At 31.5% G+C, this 13903-nt stretch overlaps 4 protein-coding genes across 8 annotated transcripts; 1 reads left to right on the top strand and 3 right to left on the bottom strand.

The window, feature by feature from the left end:
- Positions 1 to 99: 99 nt before the first annotated feature.
- Positions 100 to 1549, top strand: LOC114873306 (uncharacterized protein F58A4.6). Its single transcript, XM_029181501.2, has 3 exons — positions 100 to 838; positions 925 to 1039; positions 1183 to 1549. The coding sequence occupies exons 1-3, from the start codon at positions 465 to 467 to the stop codon at positions 1453 to 1455; spliced, it is 762 nt and encodes a 253-aa protein (XP_029037334.1). The 5' UTR covers positions 100 to 464; the 3' UTR covers positions 1456 to 1549.
- A 135-nt stretch (positions 1550 to 1684) lies between these two features.
- LOC114873348 (bleomycin hydrolase) lies at positions 1685 to 4888 on the bottom strand. 4 transcript variants are annotated; one of them, XM_029181584.2, is made up of 5 exons: positions 4767 to 4888; positions 4663 to 4704; positions 3447 to 3763; positions 2532 to 3359; positions 1685 to 2439 (listed from the first exon to the last, which is right to left on the bottom strand). In XM_029181584.2, the coding sequence occupies exons 2-5, from the start codon at positions 4670 to 4672 to the stop codon at positions 2224 to 2226; spliced, it is 1371 nt and encodes a 456-aa protein (XP_029037417.1). In that variant the 5' UTR covers positions 4673 to 4704; positions 4767 to 4888; the 3' UTR covers positions 1685 to 2223. The 4 variants fall into 4 exon arrangements, with proteins under 4 accessions (XP_029037417.1, XP_029037420.1, XP_029037419.1 ...); XM_029181587.2 differs by having other exon boundaries at positions 3447 to 3760; XM_029181586.2 differs by lacking the exon at positions 4767 to 4888 and having other exon boundaries at positions 3447 to 3760; positions 4663 to 4760.
- A 423-nt stretch (positions 4889 to 5311) lies between these two features.
- Positions 5312 to 7194, bottom strand: LOC114873349 (polymerase delta-interacting protein 2). Its single transcript, XM_029181588.2, has 6 exons — positions 6934 to 7194; positions 6580 to 6735; positions 6393 to 6492; positions 5976 to 6317; positions 5704 to 5909; positions 5312 to 5630 (listed from the first exon to the last, which is right to left on the bottom strand). The coding sequence occupies exons 1-6, from the start codon at positions 7020 to 7022 to the stop codon at positions 5519 to 5521; spliced, it is 1005 nt and encodes a 334-aa protein (XP_029037421.1). The 5' UTR covers positions 7023 to 7194; the 3' UTR covers positions 5312 to 5518.
- A 2185-nt stretch (positions 7195 to 9379) lies between these two features.
- LOC114873365 lies at positions 9380 to 13896 on the bottom strand. Of its 2 annotated transcripts, none has more exons than XM_029181617.2 (14): positions 13473 to 13896; positions 12988 to 13212; positions 12665 to 12917; positions 12443 to 12581; positions 12194 to 12369; positions 11745 to 12119; positions 11509 to 11665; positions 11385 to 11448; positions 11055 to 11298; positions 10885 to 10971; positions 10770 to 10810; positions 10627 to 10699; positions 10262 to 10552; positions 9380 to 10173 (listed from the first exon to the last, which is right to left on the bottom strand). In XM_029181617.2, exons 2-14 carry the CDS (start codon positions 13201 to 13203, stop codon positions 9596 to 9598), a joined length of 2694 nt encoding a protein of 897 aa, XP_029037450.2. In that variant the 5' UTR covers positions 13204 to 13212; positions 13473 to 13896; the 3' UTR covers positions 9380 to 9595. The 2 variants fall into 2 exon arrangements, with proteins under 2 accessions (XP_029037450.2, XP_029037451.2); XM_029181618.2 differs by having other exon boundaries at positions 10770 to 10777.
- Between the last annotated feature and the right edge of the window lie 7 nt (positions 13897 to 13903).

The raw sequence follows: 13903 nt of genomic DNA, 5'->3' as shown, positions 1-13903 counted from the left end.
CTGTATTCAAATTATTCGACTGTCATGTTTATAAATCTAAAAAAATAAGATGATATTTCTATGTAATTCAATTTGTAATTGAATGTTACGTTATCAACCCTACCATCTTTTTTCCTTACCACGCGTACATACAGTCAATTAAATTTCTAACCTCAAATTGTCAAATAAGAAGTTTGCGTAGCAAACAACATATTCACAAATGTGTTTGAAATGTTAAACATTGTGTGTTTCTTATTTAGAAACAGATATTAGTATTATCCTTTTATGAGATACATCTCGTGGCTGATTTGTTTGATATAAATTTTATTACCAAAATATCATTAATACATAAATGCTTCGAATTAACGTTTGTGATAAATGTTTATAATATGTATTATTTATATTGTCATGTAATGTTTGTACATCTAATGAAGCAACATTTATACATACTAAAAGATTCATTGAATTTTCAAAATTAAAAGAAAATGGATAATTCGATAAAATTGGTTATATATAAAGGAAGCTGGATTTTTGATAGCATTATTATTACACCCTATTATGTGATTAGATATGAACAAAAAATTAAAGACAAAAATAGCAGTCAAAAAACTGTTAACGTAAACAAATTCCATAAAAACAATTTGGTAGAAGTAAATAAAATTTGTTTAAACAGAAAGGGATATAATGCCTATTTTGTATCGGCGTATGTTGTAACATTAATAAAATCACAGACATATCGTAGAGCTGCTTTTAACAAGTTATTACAATATTTAATGTATCAATTATCAGACAAAATAAATATAGAGGTGATCTTAATGAAACTACGTACACCTAAAAAACAATTTTTAGATTATAAGTGGTAAAAATATGACTAAAGATTAATAATGAATCTGTAATAATAATCTTGTTTTAACATATACTGAATATAGAACTTATTAATTTCAGGAATGAGAGGATAACCCAGATGGCATTGGAAAGAAGAGAAGTTGATCACGCTATGTCTTGGTTATCTACTTTAGGAGGAGCATTTTCTGCTCTAGGAGAAGAATTTCAGCATTGTGTAAGTTTCTTTTAATTATTTGTTGATAAATTTATTGTGACACTTTGTATTTACTTTGTTCATAATACATTCCATAATATGAAAATGTATACGATTGTGTACTTGATGTTATACAAGTTCATAAATAATACATTTTTATACAGGCTGAAATGGCTGGCAAAATTTCTATAAAGCAGTTCAAATTAGCACTTCGTCTTGGAGATCCCCTTTTGGTTGCTCGTTGTAAACTATATGCTGCATTAAGTTTAATTCAGCAAGACCATTTAAAAACACCACAAAAAATAGTTAAAAATGTCTATAAATTTTCGATTAATCATAATGATATTCGTTTACAAAAGATGTGTCGAGGTATATGGGCTAAACTTAAATATTGTTACGAAATACGAAAAGTACGGCATAAAATTAATCGATATTAATTATACAACTATCATAGTTTAGGATTAGGCTAACTGAACTTCACATTCATGTTTGAAAATAAATAATATGTACAAAATACTGTTTCTAAAAATATATTTTTTGTAATTATTAACAAATAATATCAACAAAAAATAACATTAATTATTAAATTAAAAGTAATAATTAAGGATCCTTACATTTCTAAATGTTTTTATTAATTTCCATACAATCGGTGGTTGTTTTTTTCAATTTTTCAGTTATTGGCTTTTTTTTTTCCTTGGAATTATTGACATTATTTCATGGTTTATAGTAAGTGTGTACATTTGAAAAAATATCTAATAACATATCTTAATTTTTGTTTGGTTTCTTATGACATTCAACTGAGAACTTACATACTTCAAACATTAAATTCATCATGGTAGTAAGCGAGAAACAACACAAGAATTTCATTGTTGGTAAGCAAATATAAATAGGAAAGTAGATTATACAAGGGATCACCTTAGATTTTAGGAACTATCTTAAATGTACATTGTTAATGTTTTAGCAATTTCAGCAGAGTATGTTACTTCAAATAAATTCGAAAAAAAAAAATATGTTAGATCGTTCAAACCTTATAATTCAAGATCTTAGAATTATTTCTTAGTTGTTATTCAATTGAAAACATTGTTAAAGTCTTAGTTTGTTGTACTTTGTGTACCAGTGTGCTTAAAATTTTGTTTGCTATTTAATTTTAAACTCCTTTATTAACTAAAAAATTTCCTCTTTAAATGTTTAAGCTTACATTACTATCAGTGAGCAAGAGTACCCATAGGATCCCATGCAGGTAAGATAATAGGTTCTTGTTTAAATACAGCCAAAACATCTGCAGGTACTAATTTTTTATCAATAACTGCTTCAAAAACAAATTCAGAAAACCAATCAGCTGTTAATAACAGATGTCCCTTTTGTCCATGATCATCTCCCCAAGAATTTTCTACTCTGAATTGTTTAATTTTACCATCATTCTAAAAAAAAAAGTTCAAATAATCCGTATTACATAACTTATCATATAAATTATCTTGTTACTTTTTATTTTAATAAAACCTTGTTGACTTACATCGATAGAAACAGCTGTGAGTGCCATCGCATGAACCATCATAGAATCTCCATATAGTAATCTGTCTGCTTTTGTAAGATTAACTTGAATATCAGTTCCAAACATTAGTTCGAAATCATAAGCTTTCATATCTTGTATACCCTGTTTAACTATTAACCGTTTATTAACGTCACATCCGAACCATACTGGTTCATTTTGTTTTATACTTTCAGCGCATAACTTCATTAGTAACTCAGGTGGTTGATTATTATATAGTGTAGGTCTTCCACCCATAACATTTCCTAAACAATCTATCGTATAAAGTTTTCCATATGGATTAGACGGTCTTGGGTCTGTTACTAAACATACTTTATCGTCTACATTGTAATATGGTTTCACATATTTTTCATAAAATTCTAGTGGTGTAACGGGTCCGACACAATTATAATTTTTAGACTTATCATAATACACCCAGGTGATTGTTTTCGACGGTATTCCTAAACAAATACCGAGTATTTGATAAATCATTATCATCTGTTCCAAGATTAAAGCTTCTATTTCTTTGTCTGTTCCACCCTTAGATACTAAATCTCGTAGGGCTTTGGAATACTCTCTTAGTTTACTTTTTAATATTGTATTCATACGTGAACTAGATTCACAACTATATGATTCTGGGAAACAGGCTTTAGGAACAAGACCATGCCTGTTTATAAGATTGACAATCATGTCCCATTGTCCTCCGTCGCAAATGGGATCGTGCAATAAGAACGATACCAAACGACCTTCTACTGATTCATTTCGTTTAGCTGTTTTTACAATATTATGTAAAAAATAATTGCATCGTTCCAGCTATAAAATTAATAGTACAATAGTTATATGTATATATATTTATATATATACACATTTCATGATTCATTAAAAATTTATAATATTAACCTTATCCCAGAAGAATAGATAAGCTTGACTAAATTCAAATTCATCTAAATTGTATTGCTTCATAAAGGCAGTTCTTATAATGTTTAAAATTGAAAATATCCAACATCTTCCTGAATTCTTTTGATTTGTTATGGGCTTTCCTTCGGTTGCAATCTTATAAGTGAAAACGTGTTGCGATTCTTGCAAAACCTTTCTTGATATGCAAGCCTCCAATGGGTTGGTCCTTGTACAGATATTCTGTGCCAAGATGTTGCGCTTATCTTCATAAAATATTACGCGTAACTGATCCAAGACTTCTGTTGTCAAAACACCTGCTACTTAAACAGAATAATAAAACATTTATAACTGAAATTTCGTGATAATATTTCTGGAATGATAATCAGTTATTATATGTTACTAGAAAAAATAGCTTTACCTTATCTAATCATTTCATACGGTTAAGATAATATTATCAATGAAATTTTGTAAAGAAACTCTTTCTTTTTTTAAATAAAAATAATTTTATACAGTATAAAATACAGGAATGCAAATATATCAGAAATTAATTAACATTAAGGTTCTTTATTAATACAAAATATGTATGTATATAAGTATATATCATTTCTATAATTTAATTACAGTTTAACAGCATAATTTAAAATTAATATAAATAGAACAAAGAAATGAACATACTTATGACTTAAGCACAGTGAAACACATGAAAAAACAAAAATATACATTAAAAATGATAGTACATCAAAATATTTGTAACAAATATATCGAGATAACAATGATTTATAACAAATAGAATATTTATGTTGTTCAATTATTCAATTCTAAAGTAAAATGTACCGTTCGGTATCTGTAAATTAACATAAAACATGTACGTGAAAAAAAATTCCACTGTCAATATGTTTTTAATTTCTTCGAATTATACAGCATATAAAAGAAATCGTATTTATTTCTGAACAAAATAATCACATAACCACTTGCTTCATTAAATAATAAAGAGAATCATCATAAATTAAGTAGTTGTTCATTAAAATATAAATACCTTGATAAACAGTATTAATATTAACATTAATAAGAATGGGAGTGGCTAAACGAAACGCTTAATAAACGCTTTAATTTCCATCGCAATAGAAGTTGAACTTCATTTTTATTATATTATAGAAATGTTATATTAAATAAGTACATGGAAACTGAAAATATATACATAAATAAAAACGCAACTCACGAGCATCCATCGTGACGGGTGGATTCTTCTTATGTACTTTAACTGTAACGGATTCAAGAGTTACCACCGAGTACTATATGGAGTTTAGAATTGCAAAAACATACCACTTTTCTTGCCTGTATTTCATTCGTCTGATAGACTGGCCGAAAGTTATAATGCTATTTACTTCATACATTATTTCATAAACTTTAAAATAGATCGAGATATTTAACCATTACTCGTTGGCAATTCCAATTTAAACAATTCAAGTATTATACTGTAAACCAATCAGGAAGAGAATTACGACTTACCTATTGGTGAACAAATAGAATTTTTTGTAAATTTTTCGAAAACAATTTGTCTGTCAAAGGAAAATATAATGTAATTACACATCATTCGTTTATAATTAAAATAGGATGATTGAAAATGTTAATTATTATACAATGAAATCATAATTTTTTATCGTAATTTTAATTTTTAATTTTTACAGATAAATTGTAAGTTTTTATAACAAATTAAAATCAATTTATTTAAAATATGTTAAAAATAAAAATGATGAAATTAAGGAATGATATTTGCAGGTATTGTAGACTGTTATTTTTATCATGATTGTATGATTACACTTTACACAGACATTTCTTTAGTGAGGTAAAATATATTTATGAAAAAATCGATTTTTAAAATATCTGCTTATATTTACAATTACAGAAAACTGCATACTTAACTTCTACTCACAATGTTTACAATCAATTATTACAGCTAATATTATTAATATTGTATATTTAAGTGCCACATATTAAATTTAATTGTTAATCAATTTCTGATATATCAAGAGTTCAATTACAATGACTTTATACTTGGTATTGCATAGTTTTAATTATGTATTCATATTTGGTGTAGGTGGTTCTTCTACTTTTGATTCCAATGAAAAAGGTGGAATTCTACAATCAAATGCATACCCATCTTCCCGTTCCATTCTGAATGTACCCCTAAAACAACATAATTGTATGATTGATGAAGCTGTTATAAACACCAATAATAAATAAATAACCAAATACATACCACATATGGCCACTTGCAGCTTGCAAACTCACATGACTACTATATTGAAAAGCAGGTAATATTTTCGACAAAATAGGTTCTTGACCAACTACACCTCTTCCTCTAACAGTTTCTAATGTACCAGACAGACTAAATATTCTCCAATGTCTTTCGCGTAATTGTACACTTAAATCTCCCAAATTTTCTAAACGTATGCAGTAGCGCCACTATACAAATTTTTTTGTTAATTTATATATGCTTATATTTATTACAAAATGCATTAGAATACCTACCCAATGTGCAGCTGTCGCTTGGCTTCCTCTATAACCCATATAAAATGGAATAACGGTAACACGAATATTTTCGGTAGTTTCTTTATGTACATCTGACAATTCTAACCATGGATGATTCTTTTTTTGCCAAGCTTTGAGAGTTTCTTGAGCGACGAAACATGGATCATGATTCGGGTTATAAGCTAAGAATTTATCAAAAAGTTCATGTTGTAATGCAGTCTTCTCGTTTGTAGTATAAGGTAAAACATCTTCGTGCGCGACATAATCTAATCCTGGTATCGTATACAAGCTGCGGCTACTTTCATGATTACTCAAAAATGTTACAGCTTCTGTTTGAGCACGCTATACATGTATGTTATATAAGATTTACATACCTTTCATTTTGATCTACTTATTTAATACATTTGCTGTACTTACTATAAATGGATAATCTCTTTGGTCAATTAATACCTGATAAAATGTATGAGTTCTACCTTTTACTTCTTTTCCTACACTATTATAATTATCATTTGTACCTCTATAATTAAAAATCATTCTTAAATGACTGTTATTATAAGTAGACACGTTTATGGTATAATATAATTTATTGAAAATTTAAACTTACTCTTCTCTTTTGTTTGGGATGTCTCTATCGTAAACTCTTGCTGTCCATGGGAATAATATTACACCTCGATAACCAAATACTCTATGTAAAATTAATTGACCAGTTTCATATTTTCCTTGTAATTTTGGTGTTTCCAATTTTCCAACTTCTGCTAATCTAAAGAGGTATGGAATTTTCTCATGAAACATTTTTTGTATTGAAACAACAAAAATTAGTCGAGAAGTTTTGATGGAAAGACTATTTCTTGCAATAATACATTTACTAGCCGAATTAAGAGACACGCATTTTAACCATTTGTTAAAAATAATAACAAAACTATTTGATATCCTTCATGTAACATGTCGTTTTTATTACCTGATGTGTCTTACGTGATACAAACAAAATTTTTTTGGTGCTTTAAGGAAATAGCACCGTAATGTGGCAAAATTTCGCGCAAGTTCCATACTTTCTAAAAGGATTCTTTTTAATACAATGAAATTTCCAGTTTAAATTATGTGGCACTGAATCCAAAATACATGATGTTTTCTTGACATTTCGAAGGTTTTTTTTACTGCGTTATAACAACGATTATTTGTCCTGTTTTGATGAACGACATTAAAGGCAAATTTTCACGAAGACCGCCTAGAATTAAATATTTTTAAAGTTCGACCACTGCGCCATCTATACAAAAACGGCGAAAACTACTTAATAGATTACCGACTTATCGACTGAACTTCCGACAGTCGGTAATCGACTCTTCGTACAGCATCGCTCTACGGTAAGGGGTTCCGAAGACCCCAACTGGGGTTTCAAGGACCCCGCTGTCATAATATGATGGGGTTTCGAGGACCCCGCTAACATAGTCTGCGGGGGTTCCGAAGACCCCAACTGGGGTTTCAAGGACCCCGCTGTCATAATATGATGGGGTTTCGAGGACCCCGCTGTCACAATATGGTGGGGTTTCGAGGACCCCGCCAACATAGTCTGCGGGGGTTCCGAAGACCCCAACTGGGGTTTCAAGGACCCCGTTGTCATAATATGATGGGGTTTCGAGGACCCCGCTGTTATAATATGATGGGGTTTCGAGGACCCCGCCAACATAGTCTGCCAAGGGGGTTCTGAAGACCCCTATTGGGGTTTCGAGGACCCCGCTGTCATAATATGATGGGGTTTCGAGAACCCCGCTGTTATAATATGATGGGGTTTCGAGGACCCCGCCAACATAGTCTGCCAAGGGGGTTCTGAAGACCCCTATTGGGGTTTCGAGGACACCATTTATTTTACTTTTTCCAGTTATTTATATAATTTTATCCCTCATTATAGGCCAAGGCCCTCTCAGTATCCCTTACATCCCTGCATTCCTTGCATTCCTGCAACCCTTAAATACCGTTTTTTTTTTTTTTTTGTTTAACGTGGTGGAAATCTTCAGAAAGACACCTTCAGCCCCCCTGGGGAGGGGCCGGAGGTAGTGTGGGATTTTTACCCACTAAAACCACCACGGTGGCCTGCACTAGGGCGCCAGAGAGGGTCTTTTGACCCTCTGCCATGTGCCAAACTCCGCCGACATCGGGGGCCACACCCGATGCCGGCACTTCTCAGGCCGCGTGCAATGGAGACCGGGGCCCCAGCCCCAGACCCCTATGGAATTCCTTTACATCCCTCGTACCGATTCATTTCTGCATCCCTTACATTCTTTTCATCCCTACATTCCTTACACCTCTTCATCCCGAAAATCCTTACATTATTATCATCCTTACACTCTTTTCATCCCTACATTCCTTATATCTCTGCATCCCTTATAATAAATATATTATAAAGACTGCTTCGAGTAAAGGTAAGTAAAGGTAAGTAAAGGTAAGTACAGCTGAGTTAGTCCCCTTTTTCGCCGCCAGAGGACGCTGATTCGACATCGAATCAGCGCCCTCTGGTTTTTGAAAAAGGAACTAAATCAAGCAGAAATTTTGGCCCTCTAGCGGCAAAAATGTGAACTAAAATCGCGACCTCGAATCAGCGCCCTCTGGTTTTTGGAAAAGGAACTAAATCAAGCCAAGATTTTGGCCCTCTAGCGGCAAAAATGTGAACTAAAATCTCGACCTCGAATCAGCGCCCTCTGGTTTTTGGAAAAGGAACTAAATCAAGCCGAGATTTTGGCCCTCTAGCGGCAAAAATGTGAACTAAAATCTCGACCTCGAATCAGCGCCCTCTGGTTTTTGAAAAAAGAATTAAATCAAGCAGAAATTTTGGCCCTCTAGTGGCAAATATGTCAACTAAATTCAACACGCCGAATCAGCGTCCTCTGGTGGTAAAAATCAGAACTATATTCGTCACGATTTTTTGATTTGTGGTGTTGGTACATAAGAGATGCAGGGATGTAAGGGATGCAGAGATGTAAGGGATGCAAAGATGTAAGGGATGCAGAGATGTAAGGGATGCAGAGATGTAAAGGATGCAGAGATGTAAGGGATGCAGAGATGTAAGGGATGCAGAGATGTAAGGGATGCAGAGATGTAAGGGATGCAGAGATGTAAGGGATGCAGAGATGTAAGGGATGCAGAGATGTAAGGGATGCAGAGATGTAAGGGATGCAGAGACGTAAGGTATGCAGGAATATATGTGTTGTTGAACACTTAAGAATGATAGTTTGTACTATAATGATCACTGAGCTCTACAAACAGGATGGAGCTCAACGACAATAATTTAATACACGTTATATGTTAGTAGAAAACTTATGTCGAACTTTAAACTTCAACTTCTAGTATGTAATATAAGTAACATATTTTTGACATTTATTTGAGAATATAGAATTTCAAAAATTTGCAACTTTTCACTATTTTTACGTATCAAAAATGTTTATTTAATATTTGTGAGTATTAATGGTACTTGTTACAAACTACTAGATAATACTATCAAGGATGGCTTTGGTTTTACAACTTGCAAACAAGATTATTTGATTGCACACATTTTGATTGCAATCACTATGCAAGATTCTTACTCTATAGGAACTTAAGTTTTGCAAATAGTAAATGTAAGGCAATTTTTAAAGCGAAACATTCTGACTTGCACTTTGCGATATTCCGTTGCAAGTTGCTTCTGTAGTTACAGGTAATACAGGTGTATACTGCATGTAATGCGGTTGTCCAGCAACTGCATACCAGTGTTCTTGCATATTTTGTGGCGGTATAGCGTATGGAGGTGGTTGAGGACACACGTACGGTGGACACAATCCAGAATACGCTTGTGCGTAATCGATGCCTGGGTAAAGTTGCGGTGAAAATGATTGTATATTATTGTTATCTGGTATCTCAGAAGGCGGCAAATAAGGCATCGGAAAGTATCCCGTATTTGGAGTATAATAAGAATTTGCAAATCCTTCTGCTTCGTTAGCATAATATGGATACATGCCTTGCTGCATGTAAGGTACTTGATAAGAGTTCATTGTATTTGTCGGCGTTTGTAATTGTGGAGGTACGATCATCGAATGTTGAACATTTCCATCATCCCCTTTCATTTCCATTTCTAGCTTGGGAGGAGGAGGTGGTGGTTTAAAATTGGGTGATTCATTTGATAAATACTGATTGGTTGGCGGTGTAGAATGTTGATTAAAACGGGATCGATCTGTAAAAAGAACAGGTTATTACTACTTTGGTAAAAAAAAAATGCATAATTCTTGATTACAGTTACTTGATTCTTGATTAATACATACTATCGGTATTTTTCTTAAATCGTGGACCTAAACCACTTCTATTCATATAGGAAGTGCTTTTATTAAACGGTTCATGTTCTTTGATTTTATCATGAGATGGGTGCAAGTCTTTTCCGTGTTCTCCTTTAAAACCTTCAACCTGCAGAGTTTGCGTAACTCTCGTATTATTATTACACATCAATTGAGGAGTATTTGTCTCTTTCTGATCATTATTATTTTTTTCGGTCAATCTACAGTCATGTAGTACACCATTTGTAATATTTTCAATGCCCATATCATTTTGAGGTATCCCTTTTATATGAATATATTCGATATTAGGAAAGGGATGAAAATTAAGCGACAAATTAATTTTAAATTTCGCTTACCTTGATACCACTGTCCAAAGTCAGGTGTTTGTCCATTTGTTAAATAATTCCAGTTAGTGCTACCGCGAAAATACTACAAAATAATATAATAAAAAGGAACTACGTATTAACGAGTTAATTTTAAACTAAAAAGTAAGACCTACCTCTAATCCTAAATTATAAAAAAATCTCAAAGTAAACGGATCTACAACAGCAAAAGAAATTCTGTGAAGATAATTGTTAAATAATACATGTACTAAAAGATATGTATACATTTACCTGATAATGGCAAATCACTACCATTTATATCAACACTTTTTTGTACAGAACAATTAATAGGACGTAGCATCTGATTACTAGGATCTTCTAAATATTAAACAATGCATAAAAGACGAGTAAGTTTCATTAAATATATACGCTGAAAATAAAGTTGTTGATTCGTTACATACCAGAATATGATGAATAATGAGCTTCCTTTTGCACTCTTTGCTTAGAATATAAATTGAACCCTGTATTAACAACTTTATTATTATTATTTATACCGTCAGGTTTTACATTTTTTATCACATTATTCTCCGAATTTTTATTTGTAAATGAAGTTCTTTCTTTGCGTTGTTTATTATTTTCTTGCCTAACAGGCTCCACTGTAGAAGATTGGGTATTATCAAAAATGTTCCTTTGAGGAACTGAATTCTATAAATAGAAAAATAAAAAAAGAAAGGTTTCATTGTAACATTAAGTCTTTTCTCTTTTATAACTATTATATCTTTTGAACTTACATTAATTGGAAAGTTGGTACACTTTTCCATTGTATAATTTTCATATCCGTGTTGAGCTACCTTCCTATAAAACAATAATAAATATTTTTATCAATTAAACTACAGGCATAAACAAAATACTTACAAAGATTCTTCTTTCCATTGAAAATTATTTTTGTTAATATCATTTACACTGTTATCGCTGTTCTCATGTTTATCAATATTATTTGAAAAAATATTCATACTAGTAGACTCTTTAATTTTGCGCGAACCTGAGCCACAGTTTTTTTTCCATTTCTGATCTATCAAAATATGCAACAAACACTTTAAAGAACAATACAAAAGATTTTGAAAATATTATCAAAAATTTCAAATACTAACTTGAATCTAAAAGTACGTTTCTTTTATATGTTGGTAGCCAATTGTTCTGTTTATTCTTTCTTAAAGGTAGCGGTTTAAGAGCAGAATAGGGTACAATTTTCTTTTCTCCTAGTTCTTCAATAAAAACTAACACTGGTCCCTGATCTTTACTCATTTCTTGAATATGTCCATAAAAGAATGCAGGACCTTGTTTGTCCTTTTTCTCCACCGTTTTTACATTATTATCGTTAGATTCTTTTTCAAGAGAGGACATATAAACGCTATTATTATTAGCTTCGTCAATATCGTTCTCATTAAAATCCATTTGTACTAAACACTTGCCACCAACTTGAAGTTCGTGGCTATTGTGTCTGGTCCATCCCGCATTTTTCACTTCTGAAATATTAAAATTTTCTTTACTTCCTTTGACACAGCTATATTATTTTTAACATAAATTTGATTTTTATTACCTCGTCTAATTTCATGCCAAATATCGAAGTCAGTATTACGATAAATATTGGGATCAAGAGCTTTAGCAATTCTATATGGAAAAGGTGGTATATTTTTTGGTATAGCTTGCCCATTATCAACCTCATCGGTATAAGTTTCAGTTTCAACTTTGGTAAATATTTCTGTAGTCAATTCTCTAACCATATACAAATTAAACTTACATTATGATCTGATCTGAATATTAATAATATAAGTATTAATATACTCACTCTCTAATTTCTAAATTTCCTTTGAGGAAAAACTTATCGTGTCTAAACGTACCACTTCGGTCATGTAACATTTTATGGACAGTATCTTCTATATCACTCATATGAAAGACATTCTTATATAATACTTGATAAACAATGGCTGAAAATAAAATTATAAAAAAATTTGGCACACAAATGGAAGCATATTAATTAAAAAACAAAACAAAGAGAAATAGATCCTACATTGACAATAGGCAGCAGTTGCAACAAAGTCTCTTGTATATATACTTTCATATTGTTTCTGCGGAGTATGGCATAAATATATAGTATCTTGAAAACCATTATTAGTAACATTGTAACTAATTTGCTTTTGACCATTATATATAATAAATTCTCTTTGGTAAAGCAATGACATGGCTTGGATTTCATTTATACCACCCCATTCGGTAAAGCATTCCATTTGCTCAAGATAGTCATCAAATGGAATTATTACATTCTGTGAAAGATTGTATCATTAAGAATTTTATATCTCAATACGAAGACTAAAATGAGTGCATTAAATATACCTCTATGAACAAATGTTTCATTTTTCTCATAAATTCCACACATTCTTTTCTGACCTTTATATGATAATATTGTGTCATATAAACTTGTTCACTAACTGCTCTAAACAAACAAGTGGGATCTTTGGGTGCATGTTTCCTAAAATATCCTTCAGTCTGTAGCCATTCATCAACAGGTTCTTGTGATCGTTTTGATGGTTTTCTAGGTGAAATTTCCATTTTTTGCAACTAGAGAAATAACAAGGCATTTTTAACTTTATACATAGTTTACGTATTTTTCATTGAATTTGTTTTTTAATGAACGTAATTATATAAATATTCTATATCTGCTAAAATTTTCATAGTTTCATGATACGTTTAACAATAAGGTCACACATTTGAAAAACTGTCTCTATATTATAATAATACACACATATTATTGACTGTGAATTGCTAATCTGAAAATAAATAAAATAAATATATTATTTAGAAAGAGAATATATCTGTACCTGTTTATTCGGAAATATGAAAAATTCGGTCGATCAAAGAGTGACAATCTCTCCAAAATTTAGGAGGTTGTAGTACGATTTGACTGTTACTTTGTTCTTAAAATTTTAGCATGGCTACCATAGGATTAGCAACAGGTGTGTGTACTTCTTCGTTACCTTTCTGTTACAACGGATTTCCACGAGACTATTGGACGAAGTCGATTTATGGACCAATCATGATCCGTTATTCGGTACTTTTGGGAATTATTCTAGAAAGAAAAGGACCTCGCTACACTACTACAAGCTTACAGTTCCAAATAGAAGTCGCCCTTTTTTTGCTTTCGCGCGCTAGTTTGAATGACCCTCGTCTGATGTAGAACAAGGGTACAGTAATTTCTTCTTTCCATTAAGAAATATATTTTCATACACGAATACTATGTAAATTATATCAA

Source organism: Osmia bicornis, chromosome 11 (genome assembly GCF_907164935.1).
Source record: "Osmia bicornis bicornis chromosome 11, iOsmBic2.1, whole genome shotgun sequence".
Classification (NCBI taxonomy): domain Eukaryota; kingdom Metazoa; phylum Arthropoda; class Insecta; order Hymenoptera; family Megachilidae; genus Osmia; species Osmia bicornis.
Note: the sequence above shows the minus strand (reverse complement) of the source record. Positions and strands in the feature narration are given on the sequence as shown.